Source organism: Pararge aegeria, chromosome 14 (genome assembly GCF_905163445.1).
Source record: "Pararge aegeria chromosome 14, ilParAegt1.1, whole genome shotgun sequence".
In the NCBI taxonomy this organism is placed as follows: domain Eukaryota; kingdom Metazoa; phylum Arthropoda; class Insecta; order Lepidoptera; family Nymphalidae; genus Pararge; species Pararge aegeria.
In genome coordinates, this window is record NC_053193.1 from 4,323,447 (window position 1) to 4,347,332 (window position 23,886).

The 23,886-nt window shown below is 36.3% G+C and overlaps 1 protein-coding gene across 3 annotated transcripts in view; it reads right to left on the reverse strand.

The window, feature by feature from the left end:
- LOC120629624 overlaps positions 1-23,886 on the reverse strand; it is a 196,258-nt gene that overhangs the window by 36,800 nt on the left and 135,572 nt on the right. Inside the window, exon 2 of one of the 3 annotated variants that reach the window (XM_039898613.1) lies at positions 13,137-13,944. The exons of the other annotated variants lie outside the window; for them this stretch is intronic. Within the exon in view, the coding sequence (XP_039754547.1) occupies positions 13,137-13,800 (664 nt within the window). The 5' untranslated portion in view covers positions 13,801-13,944. The remainder of the gene's footprint in view (positions 1-13,136; positions 13,945-23,886) is intronic. 3 annotated transcript variants of the gene reach the window in all.

Below are 23,886 nucleotides of genomic sequence, written 5' to 3' on the forward strand. Positions count from 1 at the left end.
TTTAGGAAGTTCCGAAATTCACTGTTCTGGGCCGCTGGTTTTCAGCTCCCAGTGACTCGTGTGATGTTAACATCCCATCTCGTTTGGCTACAATCGACGCTGCATTTACCGGCACGGGGATGCCCTTAAAAGTTGGTGTTATCTAACTCCGTGCCTCAGAGAGCATTTAAACCGTCAGCCTCAGTTCCTTACCGGCCTACTACAGGACACGTGTCTCCTCTTAGAATTAGAAGGATGCAGGACGATAGAAGGCCAGGTGTTCAGTTCCGTGGACTTCGCAACCTTTTGAGTACATTATGGAGAACTCTCAGGCGTGCAGGTTTTCTAACGATGTTTTCGTTCACCTTTATAGCGGGTGATATTTAATTGCTTAAAATGTACATAACTCCGAAAAGTTACAGGTGCGTGCATGATTGAATTCGGCCCCTTCTGCTACTATTCCCTATCTATACTTATAATGAAACTGTACCTGGAAGATTTCTGTAAATTTAATATATTTTGAAAATTTTGACCGGGGGATGCTTTATAATCGATACTGAGTTCAAAACAGATTTTTATTGAATTTTTGTCTGTCTGACTGTCTTTCCGGGCATCCCGTGAAAACTATTGAACGGATTAAAATAAAATTTGGTACATTGGTAGCTGATATTCGGGGTCAACATATAGGATACTTTTTAACCCGATAAACTGTAAGTTTTCTCCGGGAAATGGGTAGAATTTTTTTTAAGATATTAAAACGGATAGTAACCGATTTGATACAGACGAAATTGCGCGGGTCAGCTAATGTGATAATAATCGTTAAAGCCACCAACCAATATCGGAGTATCTGTTATTACTGCTGAGAATGATAGTTACTAAAAGCAACGTGAATTCCGTAAGGCGGGCCCTTAACTGCAAGTTTAATAATTAACCTACCTTAAAACAGTAAGAGTACTATCAGATATGCTTTGTAGGAAAATCTTGTAACCAGTGCGTATTTTCACAAACCTTTATGTTTATCAGTGTTTATAGTAGTCATTATTTTCTTTAGATAACATTAAAATAAAAAATTTAAAAACCTCCGACTTTCAATATAGTGTACATTATTCTAATAATACCTTTTATTTGATAGCCATATTAAGAGAGTTATGAAGATATATGAAATTCGCGATTGTGTGGTCGCGGCCATCTTGAATTTGAAGATGTTGTGTATAGTAGTATTAGTACTCTATTAATCAAGCTATTTCATTTGATACCCATATTGAGGGAGTTTAAAAAATATATATAATCCGACATTTTGAGCGGCTGCCATCTCACAGATTTATATCAAACATAGCTATGTTTGATAAAAGAAAAGCACTCCCGACTAATTAACCTTTCAAACAAAAAAACTAAATTAAAATCGGTGCATCCGTTGGGGAGCTACGATGCCACAGAAATACACATATACAACACACACAGGCACGTTAAACTTAGGGGACGTCGTGGATTTAAGATAGTTTAGTTGAATTACTAGGCAAGATTTTACACTTTTTCGTTATAGCAATCAATATATTAGAAAAGAATTGAAAGCCAGGTAAACTAACTTTCAATAATAATTTAAGAAATCCATCCAAACTACTTAAAGTATTAAAACTGCATTTATAAAAATTCTGCCTAAAGATTGTGCTAAAAGCTGCAGTAAAAAGATAAAATACTTTTCAAGAACATAAAACTATGGTTTTAACAATCAGATTTTTACGGACACGTTTAATACTAAAATTGTAGTTAAATGTTTACTTAGACAAGAATTTAACTGCAATCATGGCTGATGGTAAGTGCTGCAGTGCGCTTGCAAACATTTCTTTTCGCTCTTGATTCTAACGTAACATATTGCTATGAAATCTTTAGGAAAAGATCTTTCTAGAATGACCTAAAGATACAAAACAAAACACACTCACACACTTATAGACACTCACATATACACTTAAAATATCTTAAAAAAAGAGATATTTGACTTGACTTCACTTGAAATAAAACCTAAATAATTTTAGCACCCTATACTTACATGTTTAAAAACGTAAATATTTTGTATTATGAAAATCAAGCTTATTTTGCTACACTCCGCGAAAAGCAGGAGAGTCGGTATGGTATAACTTATAATTTCTTCAATCCTTATACTCCACAGCAAACAGATCTTCGGCAATGTACCCTCTACGCACGTGGTTCTCCTGCTTTTCGCGGAGTATAGCAAATTAAGCTTAATTTTCATAACATATCATGGATTTCCGCAAAGTAACGCCTGCTTCTATCCAATATGTAAATATTTTGATGGAAAATGTGGGTATAATATATTGCAGTTTGTAGTTGAACTCAAATTGAAAATCTCCTCCTTCCTGAAAGAAGTCGGTGAAAAAAGAAAGAAAAAAAGTAATCTATACTCTACCAGGGCAATTCAATCCACTTTAATTTACGGATAGTGCCCGAAAATCAGCGCCGCAGTATCGAATTACTGCAACAGGAGTGTATGTACTGCAGTAGTCAATTGTAAACACTACACTTTGCCATGTATTCGAACGTTTGTAGAATTTGGTCTCAATCCATGACAGATGATAAACATTGTTTGGCGTAATATATACAGGGTATACAGGGTATAACTTGTATGTACTTACATACGCTAGGACCAAGCAGATGACGTGACAATGTGAGATGCCGATAACATAAACACAACCTAGTAGGGCTAGCATGTGCATCGCGAAAAAATTATGTCTACCCATGAAATTCCGACGCATGCTAGCCAAACAGGGCGCGTTTGGAACACTCTAGCTGACCCGTGCAACTTCATTTCCACCAAATCGGTTATTACCGGAAAACAACAGCCTATTTAGAGACTTTGGGACCGTCAGGTCGGGAGGCAGGCACGAGCTCTTTTCAAAGAATTATCGAATCTACCGGTGATCCTAGAGCGGGTAGTTACCTTGGCCAACGAATTAGTTTGGCCATCCAAAGGGGCAATTTTAGGGACTGCGGTGGTTTCGAAGACGTTTTAGATTTTATTTAGATTTAAATAGTTTATTTTAGGTTATATTTATAAAACGCTTATTTATTATATTATTCTTATATATGCAATTTTTTTTATTTATTTGTAGTTATTTCATCATCATCATCATCACATCAACCGATAGACGTCCACTGCTGGACATAGGTCTTTTGTAGGGAGTTCCAAGTTCCACGATTCTGAGCCGCTTGGATCCAACGGCTACCTGCGACGCGCTTAATGTCGTCTGTCCACCTCGTTGGGGGTCGACCAACGCTGCGCTTACCAGTACGGGGCTGCCATTCCAGCACCTTGGGACCCCAACGTCCATCCTTTCTCCGAACTATGTGCCCGGCCCATTGCCACTTAAGCTTCGCGACTCGTTGAGCTATGTCGGTAACTTTGGTTCTTCTACGAATCTCCACATTTCTGATTCGATCGCGTAGAGATACTCCGAGCATAGCTCTCTCCATCGCCCGCTGAGTGACTCTAAGCCTTCTTATGAGGCCCATAGTTAACGACCATGTTTAATAAAGAAGAAAAAAAGAATAAATTAAAATTTACAATAAAGAGTTTAAATAAATAAAAAAAAAGCTAAAAATTAAAAAAAACCTTGCAATCTAGACACGGGTTTAATTAAAATAATCTAATTATAGTCACAGTTATTACGATAACTCTACAACAAAGTGTTGGGTACACTTTTTTTACAATTATTGTAATATTTGTTTTGGTACGAAAAGTGTTTTCTCTCGATAAAGTTGACGTTGCCACTTATCTGTCTAAATCCTAGACAATTTGTCTCGATTGTAAAGTTTTGTGTTTTTTGTTGCATACAGTCTACAATCTTATCTACAGAAGTGTTGATTCTGGTATTTTAGTATGTCTTTTTTAGTAAACAACACCTATAATCTCTTACTGGAGTGATATGAATGAGAATATGCCTTTGTGTTTAATCATCATCATCATCCTCAATTTATTAAACTCCCACTGTTGGGCACGGACCCCTAGATTAGAGGCTAGTCACTCTCTACGCTGCGCTGTAGCGCGTTTGAGGTCTTGAACAATTTAAGCCCGTGTTCCCTAAAAATAAGGCAATGCGTAAGTTCATCATCGTTGTCTATATATGTATATTCTAAGTATTTATGTATATTATTCATAAAGATATTCATCAGTCATCTTAGTATACCCCCTAGCACCCATAACACAAGCTACGCTTACTTTGGGGCTAGGTGGCGATGTGTGTATTCTCGTAGTATATTTATTTATTTATTTCGATGGCCGATTGGCGCAGTTTGCAGCAACCCTACTTTCTGAGCCCAGGGCCGTTAGTTCGATTCCCACAACTGGAAAATGTTTGTGTGATGAGCACGAATGCTTGTCAGTGTCTGGGTGTTTATATGTATATTCCAAGTATTTATGTATATTATTCATAAAGATATTCATCAGTCATCTTAGTACCCTTAACACAAGCTACGCTTACTTTGTGGCTAGGTGGCGATGTGTGTATTGTCGTAGTATATTTATTTATTTAGTTATCATCATCATATCCACCCATTACCGGCCCACAACAGAGCACGGGTCTCTTCCCACAATGAGAAGGGGTTAACACACATACCACATACCTTTAGAGCACATTATGTAGAACTCTCAGGCATGCAGTTTTCCTCACGATCTTTTCTTTTGAGGCAAGTGATATATTAATTATTTAAAACGCACATAACTTCGAAAAGTTAGAGCTGCATGCTGGGATTCGAACTCGCCCCCCAAAAGTTCCAATATAAACTTTGATTCGCTGTCACTACATACCTCATGAAATCATTATTAAAGACCTACTTTGAAAATGCAGTCCGACACCCCAACCCCCTAGTGGTCGAGGCATCCACTTATACCCCTGTCCCCGACGTCGAGCCAAAGCGGCGACGTCCGAAGCATGTCCTTGACGACCCTGACGATAAAATAACTACCGATAACGTGTCCCAACAACACACACACAAGCAACATACACAGCGTCTTCGCCGGCGAAGACGAGGGCCCCGATTTCTGACGTCGTCCGGACGTGGATCCTTACCACGGTCACGGGGGCGATCGGACTAAACAATGATTAGTCCAAAAGTCCACCAACAGTCAGATTAACGTCGAACCGAGCCGAGGTCCGAGTCCTCGCAGGAGGCACCCTCGGGTCGACGTCTCCCACTTCCCCCCGATGTCTTCGAGCCCTGGGGCTCTTCTCATGGCGAGCTTTCGCACTACCCCGGTGACGCCGTAGCAACCCCTCAGGTGGTTATCGGCAAGTGTCCTTCCGAAAAATGAAAAAATGAAATGTCATACCTACCTGCCGCGACCAACAGCGTAGCATCGCCCGTCCTATTTTTCATTTCGTTTAATCGGTTTCTGAAGCTCTTCGCGAGATGTAAAATAGCCTTAAGAAATCCTCAATAATTGGACTATCAGCTACGAAAAAAAAACAAATCCGCCGTATAATTTCAAAAGATTAGCGCGTTCGAACAAATAAAAAACAAGTTCTTATGGTGAGTATTGGAAATTAGAAACTGAATTAAGCTATTTTAACAATAAAGAAACAAAAGTATACCTTCGATCTACTTATTACGCGTTTTGTGGAAGACCTTGTGAATGTTTGTTAGTAAATAGACACAATTTATGTCACACGGAAATCAACAAACTTTCACACAGACACACACACTTAAACATACGCTCACACACTTATGCGTGCACGTCGTAAATACATACACTGTTATAATTTTCCTCAAACTCTAAAGAATCGATTTTGACTTCGTGGGTTACATAGTCATCAACTTGAATAATTCCTGGGACATGTTGAATGTCAGCCATTAATGTATCAATTAATATACTTTACTGGTAAAATAATTAAATATTAAAAGTATCATAGCCAATATACCCGTCTCTAGATTGCATGGTTCTTTTAATGTTTAGCTATTTTATTTATTTATTTATTTAAACTCTTTATTTGTACAGCACTACGAAGTACGTAAGTTAAATAAAAGAAGAATAGATATACAAAGATAATTGTAAAATACAAAAGGCGGCCTTATCGCTTAGTAGCGATCTCTGCCAGGCAACCTTAGGATTAGGACAACAAAAATACAACTAAATAACTACAAATACATAAAAACAAGTATATATAAGAATAATATAATAAATAAGCGTTGACAGTGAACCCCTAGTGTGTAAGGCTTCGGCTTTCTTTTCGTGGTGACCGAGTTCGATCCCCGCTCGCACCACTGACTTTTAGGAGTTACGTGCGTTTTTAATTTAAATAAATATATGTTCCTTTAACGGTGAAGGAAAAACATCGTGAGGAAACCTGCATATCTGAGAGTTCTCTGTGTTCTTAACGGCGTGTGGAGTGTACCTACGCAAAGTCTATATGTACGCACTTGGCCAGCGTGGTGGACTACGGCCTATACCCTTCTCATTCTGAGAGCAGACCGTACCTTGCCGGTCGGCCGGTAATGGGTTGATATTAAATAAACATAAATAATAAACTAATTTTTAAAAACATACATAAAATAAAAATAAATAATAATAATAATAATAAAATTTTATTTCAGGCATAGCCCATATACTGTGCACTTAACAGTTTTTAAAACTAACATAAAAAGAAGCACAAATTAAATTAACAATAATAATAATAATAAAAATAATTATTAAAATTAATAAAATAAAAGTCGTCCTCAATAAATTATTTACTGGATAAAAATAAAAATTTATTTTCACTTTTGATACGTCATGTCTGTCTTTAGTGAATCTAACACCGGTCCACAAGGCAGATTCTACCGAGAAGAAGCCGGCAAGAAACTCAACAATTCATTTATTATTGTCTTGTGAGAGATGAAAGCGGAGCCAGCTGCTTCCAAGCAACCTTGTAGTTGAGAAATTCATCAATTGTATAGTAACAGTCAGTAAAATATTAAATCAATGTATAGTAACCTAGCTGTAATAATGGTTTTATCAGATGTTTAAACTTATACATTGGTAGGTCCAAAATTACCTTTGATTTTCAAATATACAACGTGTGAATGAAAACCGAAATAATTCTTCAGAGGCTTTAGAGGTACATTATTTACCGTCTCCGAGAATTATCTGTGAAACCGAAACGCGAGTTTCTACTGAAAGAAATCAGATACAGCCCTAAAATCACATGCAAAAGTAAAATCAAATGACTCCTGTCGCTTTAGGTACGCGTCGCATAGCGTAGGAACTATGCACGTATCGGTCTTTTATCTTCAATAGGGTGTCATAAGTAAACTGCAAGAATGTTTGGAATTAGTTTGTATGGAAATCTAAATATGCATAATACCGTTACACGTTCAGCGGCGTGGATTTCATACATGCACAAAAGCACTGCATACCCAAATTATTGTGTATGACTCGTGCTCGCTGCTTTATGCATACCCTGTTCAAAAACCCTGTGCACGCCACTGTACACGTTGTATAGTGTGTATTGATAAAACTGCTGGTCAATTTCGTTTTTTTTTTTTTTTTTATTAACGATAGGCCAGCGTTTGACGACAATCATGCCCGTTAGAAAGCAATGATTACTTTATTCGCTAAATATTTTGTTTTATTAGTAGCAGCAGTCAAGTTACTGTCATGAATCCATAGATAAAAAGTTTACCGTTTTAGTTTACAGTTAGTATTAGGGAAACCAATAATTTTTATTTAACTTATTTAAATGTAACGCTATAAAAGAGGTAAAAGATTTTTTATTTCCTACTCTATTTAAAAATTAGGAATGGAACCCCTAATTGTGTGTTTCGATGTAATTGAAAATAAGTACATATGTATCTGCTTACAGATTACCAATAATCCATTACGAGAAATAAAAGCTTATAGGGTACGCTATAAGCTCAGTAGAAGATTATTATTTGCTACTTCAAAAGTAGGTACCTGCGTAAAATGATATTCAAAATAAAATAGAGGGATGAACCTAATGAAATCCGTAGTTCCATGTCTCATAATGATTTATTTGAAAATCATATTATGTCTGGTTGATACTCGTAGAAACTATTCAGTTTGATTACATAAAACAGTTTATAAGGCACCTACTTTGCTGTAACGAGCAAGAAACTTCTTTCTTCGTGCGGACTAACAAGCAAATAAAGTAATGGCATAGGTATTCGTTCGAAATTCTAAGTAATTTTTTGTTTTATTAATTTTCTTTTTCGTCACGATTTTTCTTATCTGCTAGATCATAAATAAAGAGGTTGGTTATAACTAACAGGAAGTTTTTTTTCCTGCGCTTTTATAGGGTTTTATAGCGATTCCTGTCATTGTTAGTAATCTAACCAAACAAATCATTATTATTTTGTAATTTTCATATCAAATAGGGTAACAAAAAGAAAATAAACGATTATGGGGAATAATAACCTATTTTAACATATGCAATGCGAATATACGTCTTTTGTTTGTGACTTTATATTTGTGGCACTTTTTTTTATAAACAAATTTTAAGATTTCAGGTCCTCGTGAAATATACCATAGATTTTAATAATAGTCAGTTAGTGTCTTAGTGCAAAAAACAAGTCGATGAAAAACACCATGATTCGAAAGCTGAAGTATTCAGTTAGCAACATTAATAAGTATATTGACTTTGTAACCAGTAATATACAGAAAAACATTAATTCTATAACTGAGTAGGTATCCATTTTGTGTATCCTGCATTTTATTCATGGATAATTGCCCAGCCTGCACTTAAGTTTGACAATGTGAGATTCGACCAAGAATATCCGGCAAAAGCTGGATTTATCTTAGAGTAGTAGGACTAGCTTGCGCGCCACGAGAAACTTATGTCTACACTAACTCATCTAACTCTAAAGAAATAATGCGAATAAAGGGTAGAGGCCGGAGCCTCTGACTGAACCAGAACAGATCTAACCCGGGACCTCTCATTTAAAGCCACAGCGCTCACCGCTGTGCCAATGAGGTCTTCAAGATCTGAAAGTTATTCTATTAAATATAGACACTGTTTTTTCATTTGATATCGTCTGCCCGCGCTGGTCAAACAACGTGAGTAGCATTTCTACCACATAATTTTCTCAATGAAGTATCTACCTCCGTATAGATAATCGTACGTACATGAACAGATAAAAAGCGTAATTTGAGAAAAAAAAGTGAAGGTGGGGACTCATAACAAGAAAGACTCTTTCACCGCGAGCCGTGGGAACGATCTCTATACAAAAATCACGCTACCTGCCATTATGTGATTGCAAATTGCTGGAACTACAAAAAGGTAATGTTAATGAGGTTTTATTTTGTAAGCTAGATAGTTTATTCTTTTGTTTTTTTTATTTGTTTCTATTGTCTATAGCTGTGATAGCCTAGATCTCTCAGAAAGGTTTGAACTCCGTCACGCACATCTAACTTTTCAGAGTTATGCACATATTAAATTCAAGCAATTAACATATCCCTTGCTTTAAAGGCGAAGTTAAACATCCTGAGGAAACCTGCAAGCCTGAAAATTCTCCATGACGTTCTCAAAGGCGTGTGTAGTCTACCTAAACTCTGAGAGGAGAGCCACACTCTTTTGTGATGGTACAATATGACTTTTCCAGAGAAATGGCGAAAAATCATGTTACCAAGATAGCTGTTTGTAAATTAAATTTGGTACTTCTGTTTTGATAATTTGATGATAATTTACGCGAGTTTCCATCATCTGTTATTAAAGAGTCGGATTCACGCAAAGGTCTACTTAAGTTTATAAAGTTAGACCTATATGTACCTACTTGTGTTCGATTGGTTATAGTTGCTACAATGTTTACATGTAAAATATGTGTGTGAAAGAAATGGATAGTAAATTGAAAGATGATAACAGTGAGTGGAAGACAACTCATCTATGCCACAAAAACGAGAAGACGAAGAGTATTTCATTTACTTACTTATTTTCCCATACATTATTTTAAGCGCTTTTAGTAAAGGGTTAAATAATAAAATACTAGAAAGCCTTCTAGTAGGTACCTATCATTAAAACTTACAACTTTTTTTAAAGAATTCTGTATTATGTTATTTTTAACAAAAAAAAATCATGTTACTTCTGTAAAGTGACATTACACTGTGAAGTCAAATACATGTGATTCGACAACGTCGCGTAGTCGGGTCAGTAACCGCACGATAGAGTCGTTGTTCGCGCGCTGTTGCCCATGATACATTACAGAGTAGTAATAAGTAGAGTATCTATGAAACATATTGAATATTTGACCAACTGTAGAGTTGAAAGAAAAGTAGAACAAAAGTTTTAATTTTAATGTAAGCAACTATAAACCGGAGCTTACTATTTTTTTTAATTAACCCTATATAGTTTATTCACATTATTAAACGGATTTCTTGCATACACTTGACTGAAATAATATTATGTCTTGATGTACGGACTTCACTTTTTGAACGCATAAAACTGAATAACCAGTGGTTACCTAATTGCTTTCTACAAACATACATGAAACACTTGTGTTTTCTAATTTATATTCCTTTTTGTTTATCATCTTTTGCTGTAAACAAACAAAACACTTTTCATATAAGAGTAATATCGTTTTTAATAACATAAGTACACCAATAGAGTATATATGTATTACATATGTGTTTCAATTTATGTATGAATGGTGACTCTGAATTGATACATTTTGAATTATCAAAATGGAACTCGATTGTAATTGTTTAAAAGTTTCCGCGGGTATTATTAACTGAATTCAAAAGGAAGTATAAACGTAACGTTACATTTATACAACGTGTAACGGAATAACGAAATACTGTTAAAGGGTACATAATTATATTTCATAAGAAATCATCGTGTATAAATACGAAATCAAAAAAGCATATTTATTTTTCCATACAAACTAATTCAAAGCATTAAAAGTTTTATTTATGACAACCCTATCGACGATAAAAGAAAGACACGACACTGACAACCTGAATTGAAACTACATTTTTTTGGTCTCTGGATCCAATTTTAAGTTCTACCCAGGCAAAGTTTTCGGCAGTTTATTTTTCTTACGCGTTAATACTCGAAAATGGTTTTGTTGTTACAGCTTTCAACGTGTTGAACATTTTTTTTAAATAAGCTTTTTTTGAAAGACGAAGGAGGAGAAATTAAAAACAAAGCTATCGACTGCTTTGCTTTGCATTTCTAATAAATTAAAGGTTAACTCAATTTAAAAAATAAGGTAAAAATTAGTTAATAAATCTCTCTGGAATAGAATACAACCGAGGTAAAAACATTTATACTTTTGGGATTAATAAATTACATTTAAATTTCCTTCAAAGTGTTTGTTTTTTAAATTACACTTTTGGGATACGATTGAATACCATTCAGCCTGAGTTGAATGTTACGAAATGTAACGAACACGTTTATTTGGTTCGTTATAGGTAAAACCTGAATTGGATCAATCGATTACCTTGGATGCATTTTAATTACTTTTTTTTATGTAACTTCACACTTAATAAGTCCATTTGCAAAGGAATGCTGTTGTTATGCCGAGAAACATAATCGAACGTCGTAGTTCACGCAATTTTACTGCCCCAGTTGAGTACCAATAAATATCTCAAAATTAAGGAAATAACACATAATAAATTATATATGTAAGCTATATTATAATACTTATGAAACGTGGACTAATTGTTTCATCGTATGCTCCTCAACCTATTACGAATCGTTATTGCAACCTATTATATCGCTCGAGTATAATTGGTATAATGTGCCGTGTGGTAACGGCAGATCAACCCACGGGTTCATACGAGGCGACTTAGGGAATATAACGGAGACCGGGCATCAGCGTCCTTCGTGTTTCTAATACCATTTACAACGATCACCAATCAGTCTGCCTAGCTTGATGATTATAGGCAAACTCTCTTTTTGGAAGAAGTATTTAGTCACCAGTAATCATTCAATAGCTTATAAGTGGACCAGTTATAAGCTATTGAATGATTGATTGAATTAATACACAAAAAATAGGCTGACGGTATTAAGGTAGGTACGGCGTGATTTCTGCATCCAATCAAAAGGCTATTACCAAATGGTTGCGTTTTTTGATTGGTCCTTAATTTACTCGCTGAAACCGATGCTTATTATGATTGGCTCCAAAACTTGCTCGATTTAAATGGTCGATTGGCCGTACATTCGTCAATTAAGGGGCATTGATTGTTAAGTTATATAGTTTTAGAGTTACCTGTTACGAAAAGGACTTTACCCGTTGACAGGCCCAGGATTTGGCAGCGTGTCACGTGTATATTTAATCCAAAAAAATGTCTGATTTCTTTATGGTTATTTGTTTTTTTTTCAACATTTCTTTTACCCTACGGCATAATATAAATCGATAGTGTCAGCCAATCAATCAAAATGATCACTTAATATTATCTTATATATAATACTGAGAAAAATAACGTCGATTGAGATGACAAGTTTCGTAATACAGACTGTTGACGTGTTATGTTACAATTAAAAAGATTACTAAATAGCAGTCACGTCACTTTAAATCTTGATAAAGTCATGTTAATGTAGTATTTATTATTATTTTACGTGATTTTCACCCATTTTGTATGATTCATTATATAGAAATACGATTCCGTCAGTCCGTATGTCAAATTGTGAAATAGGGTTGTCAGTTGTCACCATATTCAACAAATTTTAATATTGATAAAGTCAATTAGCTAAAAATTCCAAATCTAAAATTGCAATTAATACTTAAATTCCAAAATGGAATCTGCAGTAGACACGCTAAGTATGAAACAATGACATAGGGTTGTCACAGAAAATAATTAGTTTTTAATTTTGACAAAGTCAATTAATATTTTAATGACTCTCTAAATGAAAAAGCACACGTCATTTTATAATAAATTTAGTACTGCTGCTTGCTTATTAATATCTCCTAATAATTCATAGCACAGGCAAGGAAGTAACAAGAATATTAGTAATTGCTTTATTTGATCATCTTAATCGATAAATTTTCCATACCGTATCAAATCACGCTAAAATAATTAATAAACGGTTTCTAATTCATTACCGCGACACAATACAAATATTATCGGACCTATTTAGTATTAAAATGGGTCAGTGGCTAATCAAATATTATAGAACTTAAATTAATATTTGGAATGTAAAAACAATACGTACTCAAGTAGGTCGACGGCGATAAAGTTAGCTTCCTATCCTTCGGCGGGGTACTGTACACAAACGCTGGATTCACGCATCCGCGTGGTTGAGCACCGCACATGTCACTTTCCGACCCCCTTCGAGTCCGTCTATGTGTAGCAACCCCCGTGATTATATTTACACTCTCAGATTTACCCATACCCTTCAACTTCTTTTTTGTCTTATCTTTTGTGTCCTTCATTGGTTGTATGTGAAGAATCGCCGCTGCTTTAGGCGGTATCTTATCTGGTACCAGCAATTCTTTTGCAGACGCACTTTTTGTCTTCTTGTTAAACAAATCACTGAATTTAGTTTTGTCTACTCGCCTGTGCCGCTGCGGTTTCAACGTTAAATCGATGTCGCCGCTCTTCTTCCTGAGTTTCACAGGTTCCTGCTTCCGCTTCGCCATGTTGGGCGTCTTCGGCTTGTACGTGCCGTCAATGCCCGTGTACGCGACGCTGTAGTCTTTCTCTCCGTTAAAGATCTGCGTCAAAACCACGTCGTCCTTGATTCCGTCTATATCTTCACTTGTCTCGTCGTCCTTCGCGCGCCAACGGTTGCCTATCAGTCGTAGGGAAGCGCGGACGGATCTGGAACGTCGTAGGCCTCCTTGCTCCCTCTTGAACTTGTCGAGGAGGGTCTCCATAGCCCTACGAGGGGTAGAGGGGCGCGCGGGGCCCTGGGCATTGCACGTCACGATCGACTACGCGCACGCTATTCACTGGAACGATAGTTACGCGAGTCGTTTTCTTTCCGACGTTCACTCGTCGAGGCGTCGGCCCGATGAATGCTGGCAACAACAATCGAAGTTCTGGTAGGGTCCGATATGACCCCGGACCTCTGAAGCCCGGTCTTTACCTTCCGCGGAGGCGGCCGCCTGATAAACTGATCTCATTTGCACAATCTCATGATTTGATAAGATACTCGTAGGTATGCCTGATACCACTATTTGAAATGTACGCATGTCACCAAGACAGAGATTTGTTTGTCGTGACGTACTTTTAATAAGATAAGTCGGTATTATTGTGAATGTCGAATTTAAATAATGCTGTCGCCTCGTGATAAAGTTGTGAATTGTATGACGTGTAGTTGTGTCCGGACGTGATTTATGACACGGTAGAGACTTGCTATGAACCCAGCTGCGGCCGCAATTTCGAAACTCGATTTTGAATTTAATAGTAAGCTAGGTGACCAGTCCTTTGTGCGAAATTCGTGGTACACATAGTGTACGAGGCATTTATTAGTTGCATAAGCAACGTTCAATAGTCTGGTAGAATTATTAACGGCCACAGGTACTTTTTGTATTTTTATATTTATTTAACAACATTAATTTGATCGGAAGTGTTTATTACAATGGTGTTTATATAATTGGCAGAACAGGCCAAACAAGGAAAGATTTACGCACCGCATTAATAAATGAAATACAGACAGGTCCGCTTAAAGATAAAGACATATTTTAAAATGCTGATCTGTATATCTTTTAAACCTCCGCCATGTCTATTAAAACCGAAATCAAGGAACTAGAATCTTTTACTCATACTACGGGGCCGGAACTAGAAAAGTTTTTTGAAAGAAAAATATATGAATTATAAATAATTCCCTACTTTCTATATTGTTTACGTTATTCTACTAGTCAAGGCCTTTGATTCGATGCCCATATGGAAGGAGTTGTGAAAAAAATATATAATTTGCCATTTTAAGTCAAGTCAAATATTTATTTATTTAAATAGCCACATATATGGCACTTTTGATGCGTTGATTACATACAAAATGTGTATACAGTAGTGAGTAGTGATGGCGATAACTACATTCATGAACTTAAAACTAAAGCTACGAGGGCTCCAAACGCGCCCTGGTCTACGAAGAAGCAAACAACAAACTTAGCCGGGTGTTTTTTTTATTATCACCATCTGACATTGCCATTTGAAAATATTTAAGAAGCAGCCTGGTTAAAGCAGAAGTTAATGCAAAAGCTTTTTTATGGTTTACGTAATCCATTATTCTATAATAGGACTTTTCTATAAGCATTTAACTTTGAACTTTGAACTTTTTTAGATATCAAAGCCAAAATACCCAAGATATCAACCAGTAATTTATTGTAGAAATGTGAACAATTTCTTTTAAATGAACTACTTATTGTCATAGTAGTATTCTACTATTTAATGCCTTAACGCCCACAAAAAGCCTACTCCTAATAGTAACATAAAGTCAAAGTTAAAGTCAAAAATATCTTTATTCAAGTAGGCCAATAGATGGCACTTTTGATGCGTACATTACATGAGAAATGTGTACACGATGATGGCGATGTGAGATGATGGCGATAATGACATACGTAAACTTAAAACTTAAGCTACGAGGGCTCCAAACGCGTCCTGGTCTAAGAAGAAGCATATAATATAGGTATCGTTCAAATACTTTGGTTTTGTCTATTGCGGCGATAGCTTTTTAGCACAGTGGTTTGTCGAATAAGATATCCATATCCAGATTAAGACAGATGTCTCTATCCCAGTGGTATCTCACATTTAAGTGAGTGGTTAATTATAAAACAAGTCCTGTACTGTACCTAACTAGTCCATTTTCTTTGGTAATTGTAGATTATTTATACCGAGTCCCAGTGCTATGTATGTCAGTATCAGTGCCAACCGGTCTCTATACAGCATACAACTGAATAGTAGGCATTTTTCCATTTAAGTACCGTTGCGAATAAGTATTAAATGTAATGGCCGTTTGATGACTTTATGAGACAGGGAGTTAGCAAAAACTAGCGAACTGCTTTTAATAAATTAAGTTACAAATCGTCATATTATCCCAACACCGGCCCATTACAGGGCAGGGGTCTCCTATGTGAATGAGAAGGGGTTAAGGCCGTAGTCCACCACGCTGCCCAGTACGGATTGGTGGACTCCACACACTTTTGTTAACACTATCGAGAACTCTCCAGCATGCCGGGTTCCTCACGAAGCTGATCAAAGTTCACGACGTCTTGTAACTGCCAACACTGTTTCTGTCTGTATGTGTCCAAAAACATCTAAATTAAAATAAATAATAAATAGAATAAAATAAATATACTACCACGATACACTCAACGCCATCTAGCCCCAAAATAAGCGTAGCTTGTGTTATGGGTACTAAGATGTCTGATGAATATTTTTATGAATAATATAGATAGAAACTTAAAATAAACAACCAGACACTGAAAAACGTCCATGTTCATCACACAAACATTTTCCAGCTGTGGAATCGAACCCACATCCTTGGACGCAGAAAGCAGGGTCGCTGCCAACTGTGACAATGGGCTGTCAAAATGAATATGAATAATTTACTTATCAGAAATGATGTTATAATTTTTTTTAATTCTTTCATACGATATCAACCCCCGATGCGAAAACAACGGGATGTGATAAGTTTGACGTATCTGTGTGTGTGTCTGTCTGTGGCATCGTATTTCCCGAACGGATGAACCGATTTCCACTTAGTTTTTTTTTTTTTTTGAAAAGTGAATTAGTCCGAAGTGTTACTAGCTATGTTTGATGAAAATTGATCTTAGATGGCCGCCGCCACAGAAATGGTGAATAACATATTTTTTCACAACTCCCTCAATATAGGTATCAAATGGGCTTTTGGGCAGGGCTTGACTAGTAGAATACTAAACACTATGCTCTATTTAAAATTCAAGATGCCCGACACCAAAGAGGGGCTTAACTAGTGGAGTAATGTAAACAATTAATAGTCGGGGTTTTTCTTTAATTTTAAATTTATATTTTTTATGGTCTATGGTAATAAAAAACTTTATGGTCCGAAAATTGGATTTTAAAATAAAAATTATACCGTACATGTTTTTTGGCTGTCGCGGAATTTAGCAAATAAAACGTAGATACTTAATGCTCACTGTACACAAAAAACGTAAAAACAAAAACTGTCAGAATCCGAAGTTATCAAAACGCAAAAGTTTTATTGGATCATTCCACGAATGTAGAGTTCCCAGGTAGCAGGTGTTACCTTTAATTTAGGGGCGAGTTCCGAACCTGTTCTTAAACTTCCTCACGTGGTCGCATATCCCATACGATTGCTTTTTAGTGTTCCATATTGAAATACTTACGGAACCACTATAGAACCGTTTGGGTTATAAATGAGGATCGGGCATTATAATAGGTAAACTTTCGCAAACCGTTTCAACTATTAAACTGAGTTGCCTGCTACAATGTTAAAAGTTTTCTAAAACTATCTGTACAATGTACATACTAGTTGTTGAATTTTAAATATTTGGCGCTACTTTGATACTTAATAGAGCTTTGTGAGTCTACTAATATAATATAATAAAATACGAAAGTGTGTTTGTTTATATACGATTTTGTATTTGGCAGTTGCTATGTGTACAATATGTAATTAAATAAATAAATAAATTCAATAAATTTGTCCTTGCTTCAGGCCCTAACTAAGCACCCAAATTAGACGGCCGATTGGCGCAGTGGGCAGCGACCCTGCTTTCTGAGTCCAAGGCCGTGAGTTCGATTCCCACAACTGGAAAATGTTTGTGTGATGAACACGAACGTTTTTCAGTGTCTGGATGTTTACATGTATATTATAAGTATTTATGTATATTATTCATAAAAATATTCATCAGTCACCTTAGTACCCATAACACAAGCTACGCTTACTTTGGGGCTAGATGGCGATGTGTGTATTGTCGTAGTATATTTATTTATTTTATTTAAATTTTATGAAAGGAAGGAAAGAAATATAGGCTACAAACGGTTCCCACAGAACATTGTTTATCGATGAGCGTCCACTGATATTTCAGATCTTTGGTAGGTAGATAGGAAGATATCCCTAAAAGACCCTTAAGGCAAAAAGGTAGCTCGTTTGCTACAGACAAATACAGGATAAAAAGCAGAGTTCCGCGAGTTTAAAAAAATATTTTTTAAACCACCTAAGCAAACCCAACCAACCTGTTCCTTATTAGAACTACTTTCGCCAAACGTTATCTAGCAGAGATCGCTTTAGCAATAAGACCGCATTTGGACACATAAACTATTTTTTTTTAAATGTATCTATTGTGTTTCTATTTGTATTTTGTTTTTGTTTGTGCAATAAAGAATTTAATAATAATAATAAAAGCTGACGAAGTCGCAGGCAGTGCTATTATTATATATTTTACAGGTTGATAAGTGTTCTATGAACGATACTGTTCCTACTGAAATAACATAATGACAGAATATTAGATAGAAGCAGGCGTTACTTTGCGGAATTTCATGATATATTATGAAAATTAAGCTTAATTTGCTATACTCCGCGAAAAGCAGGACTGTATGGTTTAATTTATAATTTCTTCAATCTTTATACTCCATACCAAACAGATCTACGGCAATGTACCTTCTACGCACGTTTCGCTCTGAAACCGGAGCATCCTCAAGAGATGTTGACTTTACAATGAATAATTGTTAAGTGATTGAAGAAATCATAAATTACGCCAAACATATTCTCCTGCTTTTCGCGGAGTACGGCAAATTAAGCTTAATTTTCATAATATGATGACGGACAAAAAAAATTATTGCTTTAATGATGAAAAAAAGTCCCACGATGTTTTCATACTTAGTTGAAATAGCTGCAGCATCAACCTAACCAAACGAATGTCTCACTTCGTTTTCCTTTAATCCTATGATTTTCCGTAATACATCTTGTTTAGCATGAACTTTATGAGGAAAAACGTATTATATCTCTATCTTAAATATACATACAATACTTTACAACGCACAGGTAAACGCAGCGTTGGTCGGCCCCCAACGAGGTGGACAGACGACATCAAACGAGTCGCTGGGAGCCGCTGGAAACAAGCGGCCCAGAACCGTGGATTTTGGAACTCTCTACAAAAGACCTTTGCCCAGCAGTGGACTTCATTCGGTTGAAGTGATGAACCGTATGTGTCCACATTTGATTAAAACATCATTACTTAATGTGAAGCTGTTTTTCGGGCAGGATCCTGTCCAGTCAAATTCTAATATATTGGCTTCTGAATTTAAAGATTTCCACCTTTGGAAGTTTTGAAATCCTTTCGCTTAGTGTCCATACGTTTGATTCTAGCAGAATTTTTACAACATTGGGTGAAAAAATTATAGAAATGCATAAAGTGTTTTTGCGTGTCCACGCGTACACACAGTTATATTTTATAATTCTTTTAGTTATTTATAATTCCTTTTTTAGTCCAACGTGCACAATTTACGCCACTGATTTCTAATTGATACGCGTAAGTCGTATTTACCAACACTTTTTATTGGTGGTATAGCATTTTTTTTAAAATAGCAATTATAATTGACTTACTGAGCAGATGACCCACTAGCGAAATTTTGCAAGGTATGCGACGGACACGACTTGAAAAATGCCGCTCAGTGTCCAGCTACCTGAGGCGATTTTGCAAGGTATGCGACGGACACGACTTGAAAAAGGCCGCCCAGTGTCCAGCTACCTGAGGCGATTTTGCAAGGTATGCGACGGACACGACTTGAAAAAAGCCGCCCAGTGTCCAGCTACCTGAGGCGATTTTGCAAGGTATGCGACGGAGACGACCTGAAAAATGCCGCCCAGTGCCTAGCTCCCTGAGGCGGTTTTGTTAAGCCAGAACGGTGCTTGTAATTGCACTGGCAACCAAGGCCATCAAACCGGAACACAGCATTGCAACAATGCTGCTTTGCCGCCGAAATAAGCGGTAATACTTCTCCAGACGACTCTGTCACAAAAAACTCTACTATTACTTTATTGAAAACAGCTGTTGCGACTTCATCTACATTTTTATATACTTCGCCAATCGTTAATTCTACTTTAACCCTTCAGGATTTCCAGCAGGGCTAGCACAGGCCGGAGACAAAAATTATATCCTCCGCTTATATCCGCTGACAGGGGATAAACTTATACTAATACTGCAGGGCTAGAATGGGCAGGAGATAAAATTTTTATCCTCCGTTTATATCCCTTGACAGCGGATATAATAAACGTGTCCACCTGTCGCACGGGAACATGAAATAGGAGAACTTCACCCCTGTTTATTATATTCATATATATATTTCGATATTATTTTCACTTGTGTTCCAATACTCTGAGAGTTGATACAGCTGTAAGAAAAGATAAATTTTTATCCTTTCCCCGGGATATAATTGTCTCCTACCCATGCTAGCCGTACAGAATGTTAACTATAATTATAACATTATGTACACTTGAATTTTATGTATTTTGTTAGTTTTTGAAGAATATGCATCTTCGTCAGGTTTATTGTTTAAAGAAACAAATAACGTGTTGTTTATATTTTCTTTGAATAGAAATTCGTATGCGCTATGATGGGTAATCACCTGTATGCATTTTTATGAGAAAAACCTACTTGAATGACTTGTCAACAATATATCACTACCTATATATATCACTATCGGTGCTTAGGCCATACCTTTACCCCGTGTTTATTCGGCTAAAGAAAAAAGTACTACATAATACCAATTTGTTTTTGTAATGTTAATGTTCCCGCTTAAACACCTGCATTAAGAGCACAATATGCAATTATTGAAATTATTTTCCTTCCCGTTATGGATGTCAATCTCTGTGGCAAAATAATTAAATATTAATTGCGGTATAAGCTATAAACAATAAATTGCGTACCTACTACGCCATGTGAGGGGTCATGAAAATTATATTATGAGGGACTTCTTTGGTAAGGTCGTATTACTGCAGTTAGTTAAAAACCTTGTAAGGTACTAAACTATCTACGCATCAAAGAGGATACTAACGTTTATCGTAATAATTTTGGTAACTATTACGATAAGCGTTAGTTTCCTCTTTTCTTCTACTTACTTGTTTATTTGATTCCTATGTTCGGTTCAAGTTCTGGAGCGATCTTCATGAAATTTGGCATAGATATAGAGTTCCTTTTATCCCGGAACAGTACCTACCAACGTTCCCGGGGAGTATAGAAATGCCTTTGTTGCCAACTATCTGTGAACTCGCTATCCTTACATAAACTGTTTCGTTTTTAAGGAGGATAGAACTTCTATCCAAAATATGGTTTTTTTTATTCCACTACATGTTAGCCCTTGACTGCAATCACGTGGTAGTATGTGATGATGCAGTCTTAGATGGTAGCGGGCTAACCTGTTATGGAGTATGGCAGTCTTACTCGGTTTACACGCGACATCACACCGGAACACTAGATCGCTTAGTGGCACGCCTTTTTCGTAGAGTGGTAACTAGCCAAGGCCAAAGCCTCTCACCAGAACAGAACACAGAGAAATAAGAAATTATAATATCCCAAATTGCCCCTGCTGGGAATCAAACCCGGGACTCAAAAGACTCGAGGGTCTTCAAAAATGATTTCCGTTATAAGTATTAAAAGCTAAGGATTCCCGCCGGATTCATTAAAGACAAAAAAAAATTACGCAGATGAAGTCGCGGACAAAAGCTAGCTTATGATGGACTGATGAAGCGGTGATAGTCGGCCTAAACTCGACCGAAACATACTTAGTACATTCTAAAAGCAGATCTCTGGGATCTGCCGTCAACGTTACCAGGAAGTCTACGGAATGATACGGAAAGTTTGTCTGAAGACCGATTCGAAACTTAACTGCTGAATTTTATCTAGCTGGCCATACCACAACAACAAAGATATCATAAAATATCATCTGGACACAAAAGATATAGGAGTGCCCTGTGAAGAACATTTCATTTACTTTCATACTGGAAACTTAATTTAATTCCGCGGGAAGATAGAAATTCCTAGCTAATTGGAAATAAAATAGAGCAATATATTATATCTCGAAAAGTATTTCTTAACGAGGTTCATTGCTCATTTGACTTAAAAGAGCGAATAAAGATTTTAAGAAAAAAAAATCGTAAAGTAATGAATTTATAAATAACTTTAAGATTTATTTTACTCTGATGTTCAAGTATTTCAATACTAGAAAAGGACTTCTCGCAAATCTTATACTAAGGGACTGATCCCTTGTCACATTTAAAATACTCATTCGATTTTGATAAATGCCATGTCGTTGACTTCATCTCAGCGTTCTACGTATACTTTATCTGTATCAAGTTTGGTATCAAATATAAGATAACTTCTAACAAGCCCTATTTTCATGAGGGATTAGATTTACCCTATCTTCGGATATGTGAGCGTAAAACTTTAATGGAAAAAAAAAGTAACAACAAATGACTGGCATTTGTTTTAACTTTTTTTTCATTTGCTAGTTAAAGTAGAGAAAAAGGAGGAGGTTTTCAATTCGGTTGATTTTTTTTTTGTTGATTGTATTTGTTGGCGCAGAACTCTGTCATTCATAATTTTTTAAAATTACTAGTACTTTCCTTGCTACTATATAAAAAGGAGTATGTAATTTATGATCTATACATAGTAACATTCTACTTTTTACTTGGCATCGAATTAAAAATGTCTTACAAAAGATAAATTTGGCTTTCTGTCTATTTTTTACATGTAGTGTTGTTCTTATAAGATTACATTCAAGAAACTTTATTATTGGCAAATTTAGCAATTTATTTCTTTAACTTCGTAGGCATTTCATCGGAATATCTTATCGTAGTTAATAATCCAAGGTCACTGCTAGAAAAACATTCAATTCCAAACCCAAACATCAATTCATAACGTAGTTTACAGACCGTGACCAAAACAAAGAAACAAACAAACAAGCATCCTAAGTCAATCAAATAAATACTTATATCATAGATATTCGAAGTTGTTATAAGAACTTCTCTGCCCGGTAATGGGTTGATAGCTTGTTTTAGCTGCTTAAATTAAAAACGCATATAACTCCGGAAGTTAAAGTCCTCCTGAAAGGAAGCTCCAAGCACTACGCTATTGGATCGTGATCTAAGTTAAAAATCCTTGGAGTTATTCAGGCTAGTCAATGGTGTCAACACTAAATACATTTGACCGTGAACCATATATCGCGTGTCACACGATCTGTACACCCTTTCGCGGCAGACTAATTTATTATATTTATGCAAATTACCTTTCATTACTCTGTGTTTATCTACTCATATTTTTTGAACGGTGGCAGAATTTAAATGGAACGTATCTTGTTCGATTTTTGACTCGGGTCAATTTGGTTCTATTTCAAAATTGGAACAGGCCTTCGAGATAGCAAACAAAAGTTGCCATCAAACAATGGTGTCAAGCGATGAATTTAAAATTTTCCAAACGGCATCAGTCACTCTCTTACGAAGAGACTAAAAAACTGCTATTAGTAGTTAAATAATGTTATATTTTCATAAACTTTTTTGGTACGCCACATACACATGCACACGCTCGCATAATCACTCCAACTCACACCAAACATACACACCCACACAAATACACATGCACACATACGCACACATACACACACAACAATTATTATGTTTCTTGCATGCTGAACCAACTGTATACTTTATTCATACAACAACTTGGTTTGGATCATAATCATAGCTTAAGTTTCGGAGGTGGGCGTGGCTGCTGGAACGCAGACGCAGTGGTAGTAAATAGGAAACCATCGCCTTTATAAAGAGAAACACAGGGTACGTCCTGCAAGTTGCGCCCTGTGTCCGTCCATCTGAGGCGTAGGTGCCCCATGCGCCCTTCAGACTGAAATACAGCTATTCTGTTTAGCGGCAGAAAAAAAGGCGGTAGTAGACCTACCCTGGTCGAGCTTTGTCACAAAAAACTCCACTACTCTTAATTAGTATCACCGCTATAGACCACCGTTTA